General features: G+C 49.3%; 1 protein-coding gene across 2 annotated transcripts in view; it reads left to right on the top strand.

Annotated features, from left to right (window-relative positions):
- The window catches only part of NEURL1B (neuralized E3 ubiquitin protein ligase 1B), a 135738-nt gene that overhangs the window by 92555 nt on the left and 28931 nt on the right, over window positions 1-14252 (top strand). The window contains exon 1 of one of the 2 annotated variants that reach the window (XM_065644395.1): window positions 7509-7645. The exons of the other annotated variant lie outside the window; for it this stretch is intronic. Within the exon in view, the coding sequence (XP_065500467.1) occupies window positions 7615-7645 (31 nt within the window). The 5' untranslated portion in view covers window positions 7509-7614. Of the gene's footprint in view, window positions 1-7508; window positions 7646-14252 lie in introns of those variants that run through there. 2 annotated transcript variants of the gene reach the window in all.

Here is a 14252-nt window from a genome sequence, read left to right as displayed (position 1 = left end):
CTTTTTTTTTTTTTTTTTTAAATGAGCTTCTAAGATGTGAAATATTATCAGCTACTGCATTTAAAAGTGGCCGTTCAGTCATTGCCCTGTCTGGGGAAATGAGTAACAGGTGAGAGAGCTCAAAGCATGGGCAGACATCCTATGTTTGTGTTTCTTGCTGGTCATTTGTTCCTGAAAGAGCTCCCAGAGGCCACTCATCGCTGTCTGCCTGCTTTGTCTGTCACAGCGACCTCTCTTCCTTTACTAGGAAAAAGCCGGTCTTTAGTCAGCCCCAGGAAAGGCCGGTTATCTACCCCAGATACATCTGAATTCTGACAGATTCACTTTGGCAGCAGCGTGCTGCTTTCCGAAGAGCTCAGAAGAAACGCTCCTGCCAGCAAATGTAGATGGTGTTTTTTTCATTTCTTCTGGATGGGTTTCCTTTTCTCTCTGGGGAGGATTTCTCAGTCTCCCAAAATTCATCCCGCGGTATTTGTGTGTCACAGACTGCATCCTCCTTGCCTGCACAAATACAGCTCCCTGCTAAGACCAGACCAGGAACTGCACAAATGGTGCAGACAAAGCCGGACTTAACGGACTCAGGAGGCAGCCAGCTGGAGAATGGGATGGCTTTGGAAATTGGTACCTCCTCCCTGCCTAGTGACTCTTTGCTAAATATGGGCCAGTTTATATTTACCAAAAACAGGGGAATTGAAAGCCTAGGAGGGGGTCAGGAGTAGCAGTTGCAGATGTTAGGCTCTGGGCTTGTTTGTTTGCATCTCCCGAGCACACTCTGATCCCAAACTCTTCTGCTCTGACCGCGGGACTGAGGAAACAGACTCTGGTACTTTTAGTCCAGCCTGAAGCGGCTAAGTGTCCACAGCTCCTGATTCACATGCACTTCCATTTCCTCTGGGTGGTTCCTCATCAGCCTAATTGCTCGTCACCCTACTTGCCAGTTCCAGAGCTGCTAACACAGCATCGCTTGTCAAGATTACGTTATGATGCAGAATTTGGGGGATAGGAGAGGAGTTCCCCCAGGGGTTATTTATCTTCTGCATATCAATGTTTATCAGAAATTACTCTCATTTTCTGAAGAGTGCCAGTTTGCAAATCTCTAGGCTTTCCGTTAGCACTTCCTGTTCTTCGTGTTTCTGAAAACAATTAGTTGTCTCCAATTAGCTTGTGACTGGCATACAGCACCCAGAGATTGTGTCCTGGTAGTTGATAGTACTTCCCAAGACCAGCCTATTGCATCCAAAACAAAGTCCTTCTGCTTTTCTTCCCTTGTTAAAGTAATATTCTGCACTTATGTAATGTTCTTCAGATCTCCTGGGTGAACATTAGCTAAACCTGCTGTAAGACACAGGTGTGTGTCCGCTTTGCAGATGAGGAAAGTAAGGCAAAAGGAGGGTAACTAATTTGCAAAGATTACACAGCTAAGCAGGAGCAGAGCTAGGACGGTAATTCAGATAACCTGCTCCCTCCCTCCCGCTCCAGTCACTGCTGCACAGCACTAACAGTCCAAATTAAGAGATTATAATGCATAATCCATACTGGTGTGCCAAGAATTCTCTAAATCCTATTACACTGTCACATAAAATGATGAGTCATTTGATAACATATCCCACAACCAGTTCCTTTCTGTTAAAATTACATGGACAAGACCAGATTTAAAAAGAAAAAGGAGAGCTTGTTACGTGTGTAGTGAACGCTGAGTTATAGATGGGTTTTATTTTGGCTGGTGCTGAAGGAGCATTTGTGAGCCTGTTTGTTGACAGTGGTGCTTGGGACCAGAGATGCTGACATTCCGCTGACAATAATAGGAACTGCCTCTGTTTGTTTCTAAATTGGAAATTCTTCCTTACATGGGCCCAACCCACCCTCCGCCCCCGCTGAAGGAAAGGGCATTCGTCTGGGACTTGCAGATGGAGCATCTCCCAGCAGTGCTGATGCTGCTGGAGCTGCAGGCTTGGACCTGTGTTTGGTCATTGCCAGAAGCCCCTCTGCTCCCCTCGTCCTCTGGAAAGGGTGGAGAAGGACCCAGGGTGGTGCTTTTGGGTCCTCTGGAGAGAAAGTGCTGTTTATCTAGAGAAATTAATAACACGGCAGGACAATCAGCCCAGCCACACTCTTTCCAGAAAAAGATGCTTTCACCAAGTCCTGTTGGTGCCTCCTCTGCTGGCTCACTGTCCTTGCTCCTTCCCGCAGCCTCGTTGTCCTTGCTGCAACCCCGGCTTCTGGTCTTCCTGACTGCCTCTGCTGCCATTTGGGGACTGTGTTATTATATTTACCAAAGCCATTCAGGATATGGCTCGTGCGAATAACATCAAACCATGTTTTGCTGCACTGTGGTTTCATCGTTTCCTTTTCCTCTCTCTGCCTGGGCTCTAATTCCTGCGGCTGAGGGATCCATCGCAGAGTCCCTTTTGCCAGGAATGCCCACACGTTCTTCAGCTGAGAGTTGCTCTGGCACCTCATCAGAGATCCTTTTCCATACACTGCATGGCTGGCACATGTCATAGCCACTTGCCGCACTTTGAATACGGAAATGCGGTCAGGGGAGATGGTCGCTGCTTCTTTTGAAGCCACAAAGGGCTTGTTTGACCATGGGGCTGGTCCATCTCTGCGGGCTGCGTTTCCCTGTCTGCATCAGATCCCATGGGTCACCTCCAGCTCAACACCATTCCACTCTATCTCCCAGAAAATGTGATTTTATCTCCCCAGATCTGGGTAAAGAAGCCTCACATCAGCCAGATCTCCAGCAGGCTGTAAGGACTTGGATCAGGAAACAGCTTCAATTGCTGCACAGTCAAGGCCAGTTCAAAAAGCTCTTTGGAAGATTTTCCTACTGTTGTGCTGGAAGCTCCTGCTTCCCTTGATTTCTTACAAGAAGAAAAAAGAAATTAAGTGAAACCAGTTTCTGTGCATGACCTGTGGGGACCTGGTGCATCCTGTGCTAGTCCTGAGAGCCGAAGAGGAAAGTAATTGCTTTCAGCAGTTGGAAGGCGTGGGTGGCAGGATGGCTGCGCACAGTGCCGGAGGATGCTCCGAACACACATCCCTCCTAAACAAATACCTCTTTAAATGTGTATTACGGGAATTCAAGGAACAGGGAGGTTGTTTTTTTCTTTTTTTTTCTCCAAGCAGGAGCGTGGTTTATTAGTACTCCCCTTCCATCAGCGAGGTGGTGAGACTGTGAAGTTGTGGGAAGAGTAACATTTGTTTTTATCAGTCAAATCTGCTCTCTCCTGGACAGTCGCTTGAGCCAGAAGGGTGAGGAAAGGAAACACAAAGTGCCGGCGGGAGCCTGACTTCTATAGGGGAAGCACGTAACACCATTCAGCGCAGCTCCAGAAACGAGATCTTTGCCGTACGTGTGTCAGTAGGAAGGAAATATTTCCATGATACTGCTTGGTGCATCCATGCTGGATGTGTACTTGTTGAAGAAGATGTATTATATGTCACTGATGTGCACGTCAGAGTAACTGTGCTCTTTTAGGGATGGTGGTATTTGCATGCTGGAAGAGCATTGTAGGCTCGTACAGTCGGCTCACGTATTTTTCCAGGGTATCTTTTGTCTGCAGTCTCTGAGAATTCCCAGGGAGCTCCTGCTAAATAAGGGAGGGAAAGGGAGGTTTCAAGGTGAGATGTGATGGAAGTGGAAGTGGTTTGGACAGTCTCAGAGCTTCAGACAGATGAGGCTGAAAGAGAAATGGGTGCCTCAAGCACAAAGGAAAAGAAGGAAAGAAAGGAAGGAAGAGAACTGAAGGCACAGGGGTGTGAAATTGGGGTGAAAGCTGATGGGGTGGTGCTGCGTTGTACACGGCTCTGGAGGGAAATGCCAGCAAGCTGGCCTTTGGCAAAAGATGGAGATTTAGGGAGGTCCACAGGTTTTTGGTGGAGCTCAGCTATGAACAAGACAGAACTGGCCAGTTTGGAAGCAAAGGAGTAAAACGGGGGCTTGCAGGGGGCAGCAGGAGCAGGGTGAGCGCAGCCGGCTCTGCGGGCAGGGAAGGTGCACCCTGCGGGCAGCTCTAATTTGGGATCGGGGGACATGGCTCTGCTGGCCAGGGAAGGTGCACCCTGCGGGCAGCTCTAATTTGGGATTGGGGGACATGGCTCTGCGGGCAGGGAAGGTGCACCCTGCGGGCAGCTCTAATTTGGGATCGGGGGACATGGCTCTGCGGGCAGGGAAGGTGCACCCTGCAGGCAGCTCTAATTTGGGATTGGGGGACATGGCTCTGCGGGCAGGGAAGGTGCACCCTGCGGGCAGCTCTAATTTGGGATCGGGGGACATGGCTCTGCGGGCAGGGAAGGTGCACCCTGCGGGCAGCTCTAATTTGGGATTGGGGGACATGGCTCTGCTGGCCAGGGAAGGTGCACCCTGCAGGCAGCTGTAATTTGGGATCGGGGGACGTGGGTCTGCTTCAGCACAGGAGGGCTAGCTGCCCTGAAAGGGAAAGACAGATTTCTTGGTATTTTATCTCCTTCTTACTGAAAGAGATGCGTCTGCCATTATTTACTGCCATCTGTTAGATAGACAAGAATGGCAGCTGCTAACGGTAACACCTCACATCTCGTCTTTCATCCCCCAAAACCTGAGCCCCCAAGGAATTTACACAGACAATGCAACCCCTTTGATGCCATAAGAAGAGTTACACCTTGGGCTGGTATCAATCAGTGGAAATTTAGCTGTTCTGTGTAGCTATTTGCGTCTCCAGAAACATTACATTTCCAGGAGTGTGTTTCTGTGACTGCTAATGTCCAGCACAGCCCATACCCTCTCCTGAGAGCCCTGGCCTGTGTACATGGGTATACATGGGCTTGCATCATATCCCTGTCTGTGATGAACCTCAGGTGGAATTCATCACTTTTTTGATTCAGAAAATTTGTCTTTTTTTTTCCCCCGCCCCCCCCATATTTTTAGAGGCCTGGGTGCACATCCATGCCCAGTAAGATTTAGAGGTGATGAAACTGAGCTGGGAAGCAGATGTCTGACAGCAGCGTGATATAGAACGCCTTTCAGAGAGTTTTTCCCTTGCCTGGTATTACCCTGATCTTACGCCACTGATGCCACTGAGATGAATTGGGGGTGGGACCAGAGCAAACACCAAGGGAGAAGCGGCAGTATGGTGTGCATGGCTAAAAATGTCCAGTCCTGTGGGCTGGATCCAACACGGTGTTTTGTGGGTCCTCTGCTCCAGAGCTCTGCTCCCAAGTCTGCCGATGGGGTGACCTTGTACATGCATCCTGGGTTCCTTGTGCCTCAGTTCCATCACCTATAACATAAGGATATTGTCAGTGACTTTGTCTGCAAAAAGATTTAAGATCTAGTAATAAAAAATACTAAGCAAGATCTTAGGTGATATTGCTATTTTATGGCTGTGAGAGTACAGATACCAAAGAAATGACATGCGCATGCAGGTCATGCTGTCCCTTGATCAAAGTGAGAGTGAGAGAGGGAAGGGGATGTCTTTAGAGAAGCAGCCGTCTATTAGGCTTACAGAAGAAATTACTGAAGTGTGTTATCAATAGTTATAAAAACTTGCTAGAGTGGAAAGGATTTTAACATGTTAATGAACTTCCATTTGTGGTCCCATGCTCGGGACAGTTGCCTTCCTTTCCGTGTTTCTGCAGGCTGGGCAGTGACTTTGCATTGCCTTTCAGTCCCTGCTCAGTGGCGTTTGCTGGTTCTCTTCTACTTTCTCAGTGTGGTTTCTGGGGAGGGTGAAGTCATCCTCACTAAACTACTTCTCATGCTTATTGTTTTGCATTGTGTGAAGCGGGTTTATTTTAACAAACTCTATATTTTTTACAATGCCAAGAAGTAGGAGCGTTGATTGCATTTCTGGAGGCTGCCTCCATGTCCTAAGGATGTGCATTTCCATTTTATTGTCTTCTATTTTTGCCTCACTTTTAGGGGAGGAGGAAGGGCTGGAGCACTCTTGGGAAAGGCAGGGACTCTCTCTGGGCTGGTGTGGTCGGGGTGTGGAAGGAGGGATGCGGCGTGTCCCCCGGGGAGGTGGCACACAGCCCACACATGGCACATCCATCAGCTGCCCCGGCAGCCGCAGAGAGAGAACTCCTGCGCCGCTGCTGGCTTTTTAAGGCTCATTTAAGCCCTAAAATAACAACTGCCACTCCCTGCTGAGGGAAAGCAGCTGGGATTAGCCAAAGCCTCCCATTCCCTGCTGTCTAGTGAATCAAGGACTTTCCCCTCTGTATTAATAGGATGATTTTGCTGCCCTCCCCTTCTCCCCGAAGGGCAGCGCGGTGCTGCCAGTGCCGGCTCCTGCCCTCCCACAGCTCCCACTTGTGGGTTTGGGCTCAGGGCACCGAAGACAGTGGGAGACACATGCTAACCCCAGAAGACAGCAGATGGGCGCAAGCGCTTTGAAGGACAGCTGCTGGCGTCTCATTTGATAATCCCATTTTTAACAAATCCATATGATGGCATGAAATACTGGAAATTGGGTTTTTCTGTCCCCTCTCATCTCCTGAGCCATATTTGACCCATTCAACATGATCTGGAGATTAAAGGCTTGTTATTTTAGGTTCCCTACAATAGATCAGAGCCTGGTCTCTGCCAGGCCATTGAGCTACTTGTGCTTGGTTCTCTCCCTCTTTCCACTTTTTTTTGTGTCCCAGGACATGTGATAGTCCACAGATGTGACTTCTGCTGAGGGACAGGGTGGCCTTTCCCAAACACTACGTGCTGCGCCATCAGCCCAGTATGTTGGTTGCAGCACATTTTGTAGCTCTGATCCTCCCATTTCCCCATCCTTAAAACTAAGAAAAAAGCCTCAGGGAAGAAAGGCTCAGCAGCATCACCCCTCAGCAGCACGAGTGTGACCAGGAAGAAGAAGGAAGCCCTTAACTCTTCTCTAATGGGGCTATAAACATGCTTTGATGTCTGAGATGGAAGAGAGAAAAATTGTGAGGCAAATCTTGTCAATACTGCACTTGAGGCTGTCGGCTGAGGTGTCCTTCATCACCATGGTGCCCGTGTGCTTCAAACTAATAATGAATTTGCCAACACGACGCTCCTGCTAATGCCCTCCATTCCCAGATGGGGAAGCCGTGTCACTGAGATGCAAAGTGGCTCATCCAAGGTCACCCTGTATGTAAATGGCACGGAGAGGGGAAAGAGCTCGGGTTTATCGGCTCCCAGCGCAGCTCGTACCCTTTGGGAAGGTTTTGCTGACAGAAGGGATAGAGCTGAGGATAAAGCTGGAATTGCCAGCCATGCCCCCCTGCTCTCCAAACCATCTTTTTTTCCTAAGGGAGAAAGGAAAAAAAAAAAATCTAAGGGAGAGAGGCAAAAAGTAGTTTCCCATGGTCCCCGGATCCTCTCGGAAAGAGCCGGGCCCGTGTTTGCCACCAGCCACCAGCCGCTTCTCCTCAGCCCCGTTACTGCCCCGCGCGGGGCGGAGCGCGGCCGGGCCCGGGGCGGGCTGGGGGGGGCGGCCCCGGCCGTGCCGGAAAAGCACCGGCGAGGCAGCGGCAGCGGCGGCGGGGGCGGGCGGGGCGGGGCGGGGGCGGCGCGGAGCGCGGCGGCGGGAGGCGGGCGCTGTCCATGGCCCTGCGGAGCCCCGCGCCGCCCCGCGCTCCGCCGCGCCGCCGAGCCGAGCGATGGGCAACACGGTGCACAAGACCCTGGCAGGTACCGGCGGGGGACGCGGGGGCTGCGCTGCCCCGGGCGGGGGGTGCGGGCCGGGGGGCGCGTCCTGTCCCGGGCGGTGCTGGGGGCGATGCTGCGGGGGGGGCGGCTGTGCCGCCCCCGGCTCCCAGCCCCGCGCCCTGCGGAGCGGCCCGGGATGAGACAAAGATTTCCAAATTCTCTGTTATATTGTTATTATTCGGAATGGACCCCGCCGCGACGGGCGCGGAGGCGGTGATGCTGAAGCGGCGGGTACAGCTTCCCCCTGTGAGAGCGACGGACGCGGGCGAAGTGTCTCTGTTCTCGCAGCTGATCCCTGCCTTGCAGTCGAATCCTTTTAGGGGCTTTCATTTTTCGTTTCTTTTTCATTTCCTCTTTTTTTTTTTTTTTCCTCTCTCTAAAAGAAATGCTACTTTTAAATGTGGAGGGGTGTCGGTTGGTCACCAGAAGAAAACTATTTCAAATGTTTAGTAGGCTGCCCTGGTTTTAAACTGTTTTTAGCGAGTTCTACTCTTACACAAGAGATGTACAGATTCTTTTCCTTTGCAAGTTCATAATTGTGGGGCTTTTTCCTCCTCAGAGAATCGGTGAATAATAAAAGCACTTGGTGTCTATAGAATCAACAGTATTGAATTTCTGAGCCCTTGCCAGTCTGTATCTTTAGCTAGTTTGCTTTTCTTTTCTGCTCTTCCAGAGCTCCTGCATTGCATCCTTTGTACTTTGGGCTCCCATAAATAAAAAGGGTATTATTAAACTTATTTAAAGAAGCAGGAGGACCTATTGAACACACACACATGCCTCCCTGTAATCAGCCAGAGAGCTGAATACAGAAATAAAAGAGAGGAATAGATTTGCATTTGGATGTGCCATAGATTGTCTTTGCAAAGAGAGGGTGCTTGGGACCTTCAAGGCACAAAAGAAAGCTGCTGGGTTTGTCTTTAGCTGTGAACCTGTGATTAGATTTCCAGTTGCATCTCCTCTCTATTATATTTCAATGGGAAATGAGCTTCTTTCACAATAAGGAAGTTTTCATTTTTTTTCTAATACCTCACCAACTGGCAATAAAAGCACTGTAAGGAGTGCATGACCTTGGTGAAAATTAATTTTGCGGGTTGGCTTTTCAGCTAGAGGCAACAGCAAGGGACTCATGCAAAATAGCTGAGAGAGCCAGGGAAATATCCCTGGGTCAGGGCAGGTTACCTCGCTAAGGCCAGAACTTCCCAAAGAAAAAATACCTGCACCTGCTGGGACGTGGGATCTTGCTGAGAGTTTTATCAGCCGTTCCGCCTCTTGCTAGAACAGTCTCTCCTGAGCAGCCTTCGTATGCACAGCCTTACACACGTGAATTTAAAAAAAGGGATGACATCAGTCGTACTGCGGCTCTGCGATTCAAGAGTTCCTAGTGGCGCTTTCAAAAGGAGTCGCTAAGAAAGAGGAAAAGTTTGATGGAAAAAACTGAAGGCTTGATTTATGTAGACCTCCCAACTCTTAACATTGCTCTAGTGGCCTAGAAAATCTCCGTCCTGTCCTGCCAGGTGGAGACCGTCTGCAGGGATTGCTTTGCTGGGGATATTCCATTTGCAAACATTTGTCAAATTGCGCAAGGCAGAAACAGGCGGGACACTTGAACGCTGTTTGCTAATGCGCTGGAAGATAGTAAAAATGTGTCTTTCCCCCAAATTCAGCTGTGTTCAGTTTTTGCAGAGTAATGACAGTCAAAAGAAGCTGTTAACCTGCGGCTGCGGAAGAGATTTTGGATGTCTGCAATTTGGAAGTTTGTAAACTTCTTTTGTCAAGTTGGACACGATTCAGCAATTTTTCATGTTGATGTGCTCGGATGCATTGTTTGTCTTTCATTATCCAAATGGCATTACAGAGGGAAGCAGGTTTAGAACTGTTCCTGGAACAGTCCTTTTGAAAATTAGAAAGTTTTTCTGGAAGACTGAATTGTTGGATGAAATCCCATTTATAAATGCTATCTCTGTTTAGAATGACTAAAGATAATCAATCAGAATTAAGTCTTTTATTTGTCCAAAATGCACCTCTTTCTTCACCCTGGCAGGCTGAGCAATGCACTTTCACTCTATTTTAACTAACAGAGGAATTGCTCTCCGCTGTCCCATGGGCTGAAGTAATTTATTTACAAAAAACCCAAACCAAACCAAACCAGAACACCCCCAAACTGAAATTTGCCTACCTGTTGTGTTAAATTAATTAATTGTAGAAGCCTACGGATGTTGTTCCCCTTTTGTCGTTTTGTTCACCATGAATAGTTCAAGGTGAAAAATGTCTTTCCATTCTGATCAAATGCAGAGGAAATGTGAAAGGACCTTAATCATTTGGCTCCTGGAAAAGCCGAACAATCAACAATTCAGGTTTTATATAGAAATGGAAATACTCTTCTCGAATAGTGGAATGCAATTTTAAATCCTGTTGAATGCGGTTCAACTCATTGTCATACCTAAATTTGTTCAAATATGTTTTCCGTGCTTGTTGCATCTTTAAATCCTTGCGCAGCCTCACCCTTTCTCTCCACATTTCCACCTAATGATACAAGAGCCCACGCTATGGGCGCTGGAGAAATTTGTATCTGGAGCTTGGGAAACTTGTGTTTGCCAAGTATACGCTGGTTAACACACAATGGCTGAAGGCTTTGTCAAATTAACAGCGAGGTTTCTAACCAGAGCGGTATTGAAATGAGTAATAGGCTCGGGCTAATGAAAGGCAGCTTCTATATTTGAACCCGGCTGAGGAGGCATTTGAATGGGAAAGAGCTGAGATGTGTCAGATGCGCTTAACAACGGTCCCGAGGTGGTGGTGGAAATCGCTCTTATCTAGATGACAGCTGAGGGATACGTGACACATTCCTCCAGCAGGATGGTCGCTCCTGGGGCCGGCCTGACCCTCCTCGCCTTCGGGCTCCTCCGTGGAGCCGCTGCCACCCCGGTGGCATCTCCGGTGGGAGAATCTCCCGCCGCATCTCCCGAGCAGCGTGGGAATTTACGCTTGGATGCCAACATTTTCTTGCCTCCCTCCCCTCACCGCTGCCCATTGTTTGGGTGGGTGGTTAGGCAAGAGTGAATTCTTTATTATTAAGGCACGCCGGTTCTCTGTCTCCTACAGGTGACAAACTAGGTGTGCAGCATTACAGCCGGCGGGCGGAACTTGTCCTGACCTGCCGGGCGGGCTGGGAGGCTGTGCCGACGTTGGCGGTGGCTGGGGTCACATACCGACATGGGGCTTTGTGGCTGCTCCTGCCACAGAGGAGTCACTCTTTCAACTCGCCGGCGAGCGAGGCAGCGCTAATTTCTCCCCGCTAATTGCTTTCCTTGGCAGACACTTTGAACAGGGCTCAGCAAATGGTTAAGTAGCCAGATGGAGGCATGAAGATGCCCGGTGATACTTGAGGGCTGGCAGGCTGGGGGAGGTTAAAATTTCCCTGGCCTGGTGAAGTCCTTACATGGGCTGCAAGGTGGAGGAGAAAGCGAGGAATGTGTAGGAGACCCAGGCAGGCAGCGAGCGGCTGGCGGCTGGTGGTGGTGGGGTGGGCATGGACAACTGGTGGGCAAGAGGCGCTCGCTGGCCAAAGCACAAGCGAAGGGCTTCCCAGTTGGGATCCAGTTGTTGATCCTGGCCCAAATAGGGTCATTGGTATTTAGCAAAGAAGCCAAATTCCCTTTTAAGAATCCGGCTGGGATCTGGTTGCAGCGCTTCTCCCACAGCCTTCCTCACAACTGCGAGGAATACCAAGTATGAGTGGCATTTGCGTCTGGTAAACACAAGGGAGAATGGGGCTTGTTCTAGCAGAAGTGACTTCAATTTCTTATTTTCAAGAAATTATTTTGTATTCTTAAGAAAAATGCTTTTCATAATTAACCCTTTCTCAGCAGCTCAGAAGCCCAAGTTTAGACGTTCACCAGGCTGACTCCCCCACCTGCCAGCCTGTTGCAAAACAGTGATGGTGGTTACGGTAGAGCAGCAGGAATTCAAAGCTCGTGGGTAAAATATGATGTTTCTGTGTATCCTTTTTAAAATACCGATACCTGTTGTCATAATATGCACACTTTGTTCGTAAGAACGAGTAGCAAAGATCATGTAGTGGGAAACATACGTCTGCTTTTTCCAGGGGCTATCATCTCAGCTTCAAAGAGCATTTTTGTTTAGATTCGTTCTCTGGTCCCTCCTCCCTCTTTAGTCGCTAGTGATACACCATAGGAGGAGTTCTCAGTACTGTGAGCAGGGAATTAGTTCAGTAAATTGTTTGGTTTGGTTCCAGTCTGACTTCAACAAAACTACAAAATAACACTTCAGGTTGTTCTGGTTTGAGTGAAAAAGGTACCTGTTCAGACCAGTTTTTGGTTTGGGTTTGGTTCAACTCTGTGATTACAGGTGTTAATCCTGCTTCAGTAACAGCCCTATTTTGCCTGTTTTCCAGCCTCTTTTAGTCTGGGAGTTGAGGTTTCTAGAGTCTGTCATTGATTTTGCTGCTGACTCCCTCTGTGACCTGTGACCAATTGGCTTTATTGTGCCTTGCTTTGTATGTAAGGGAGGTAGGAAACACTATTTGGCTTGTGCTGATACATGAAAGTTAATTAATTAACGCGCAGACATGAAGCATCTCCAGGAAGGACAGAGAAGTGGAAAGAAATAAATTAATTTGCTGCTTCTTTTGTAGCTTTCTGCTTTTTCACTCTTCAAAAGGAAACCTGTGAAACTGCTCAGCCTTCCCTGTGATTTAGAGCTGGAACAGGCTGATTGTCTACTGAGGACTATCTTTAACCAGCCTCACACGGTACATACCCCAAAACGTGCTGCAGCCAACTGGCGTCATTAATTCAGAGCTGCCATCGGCATCTCGGCTGTTGAGACCGGAGAAACGACTGCACTTGACTCCAGGCCGGCATCGCCTATCGTGACGGTGCTAAGCAGAGCCGTGTGTTGTGCCCCGTGGCCGGTGAGCTGTCAGATACACACAGCACATCGCCGAGGGTGGCATCAAAGCAGAGCTTTCCCTTGCTCCCCGCTCTCATGCTGGGTAGTGCTGGGCAGGTGCCCTCTCTTCTGTTTTATTGTTTACGCTCTAGAGGGGAATTGCTTTATTAAGAGGTAGGATATCTGGCAAACAGCACTTTTTCCCTTTTTATTTCTTTAGATAATTGCCGCAGGTTGGAAGGACCTGTGTGTCACCGTCTGACGATGCTTGAAATCACACCCCAAAGTCTGTGTGTGTAGGCAAAACTCTTAGAGAGCCCTCACCGCAGGCAAAGGAAATTGCAGCTTCCCAGCACGTTATAATTTGACAACCTGTGGAGGTGCTTAAGTATGTTTAAGGTGTTTAACTTTAGACAGTCAAGTTTGAATGTGCGGGCATTCGTGTTTACTTGACATGAAGAGGATGAGTCACCTCGAAGCTTATGCTCTGCTTCTATCCCCATTCTGGTAAGGATCTTCCTTGCTTATCACATTCAATGGTTTTTCAATTAGGAATGCAAATAAGCACCTTAGTCCTCGTTAGCTCCAGCAGATTTAGCATTCGGGCTCATTGAGTTTTGGAGTTGCACTTTTGGACAGTCAGTGTCCTGCCGCACAGTTTACCTTGAAAGGAAACATTTTCTTTCTCATCAGCATCCCACTGTTTACAGAGCCTATCTGTGCGGGCTGGTAGCTAAAATAAGAGCAAACTTTCCTAAGGTGGAGTGTGGATGTCACCGTGATGGATGTGATGCATTCAGGAGAGAAGCAGGGAAGCAAATCTGCTGATCCAGGCAGGGGAGAGCGAGGAGAACCCGGGAGCTGCGGCCTCATGAGCTGCAAGGTGGGACGAGGCCAAGTGTCATCCCCTGAAACACGCGTCAGATCCCGTCTGTCTCCTTATGGGGAAAGTGTGTGCAATCTCCTCCATCTCTTCACTTGGTATTTCCATCTGTCTTATCTGCTTTGTTGGTCTCCTTTCTGGTGCCCGGAGCGGTTTGGCACCCTGCGCCTGCTCCTTGCCAGGGCAGCCAAACCGCAGGGCTGGCTCACGACGTGCACCTTCCCCGCTCCTCGTGAGCTCCTCGGCCACACGCTCGTCTGGGGCTTCCTGGCATCAAAATACGGCTTGGCCAGCAGAGCACGCTCCAGACGTCACCCCAAGGGCAGATGTTTCATTTACCAGCAAGCACATGAGGAGGTGGGAGCCCCAAGGGCTGTTGGAAGGGACCTGGCTCCATGTCGCATCTTTTCCGCCTGCGGCAGCTGGAGGAGGTTTTGCTATAGGAGTGTTTTCATACTTTGTTCTGTCTTCTCATTTAGGCGGCTTCTCCACCCTTGCCTTTGGCGTCACTAACCTGCTGTGTCCTGGAGGGGACACGTGTCTGTTTGATGGCCCCAGTGCCCTGAGGCTGGGAGGTGCCGCCACCTCTCTGAAGGCCTTGAAGACCTCCCCATCCCGTCTCTTTGCGTGTTGCAAATACAGCAGGACTGCCCAGGGGCCTTAGCTGGGGCGGTTCCTTCCAACGTCCCTTCGATGGGATGTGTGCCCATGGGAGGACACGCTCGGTGGGAAGGAGATGCTGTTTCCTCTGGATTGTTCCATATCTTGGTGATGGCTGCATTTTTTCCCCTCCGT

This window comes from Caloenas nicobarica, chromosome 13 (assembly GCF_036013445.1).
Source record: "Caloenas nicobarica isolate bCalNic1 chromosome 13, bCalNic1.hap1, whole genome shotgun sequence".
In the NCBI taxonomy this organism is placed as follows: Eukaryota; Metazoa; Chordata; class Aves; order Columbiformes; family Columbidae; genus Caloenas; species Caloenas nicobarica.
This window is presented reverse-complemented; position numbering and strand designations above follow the sequence as displayed.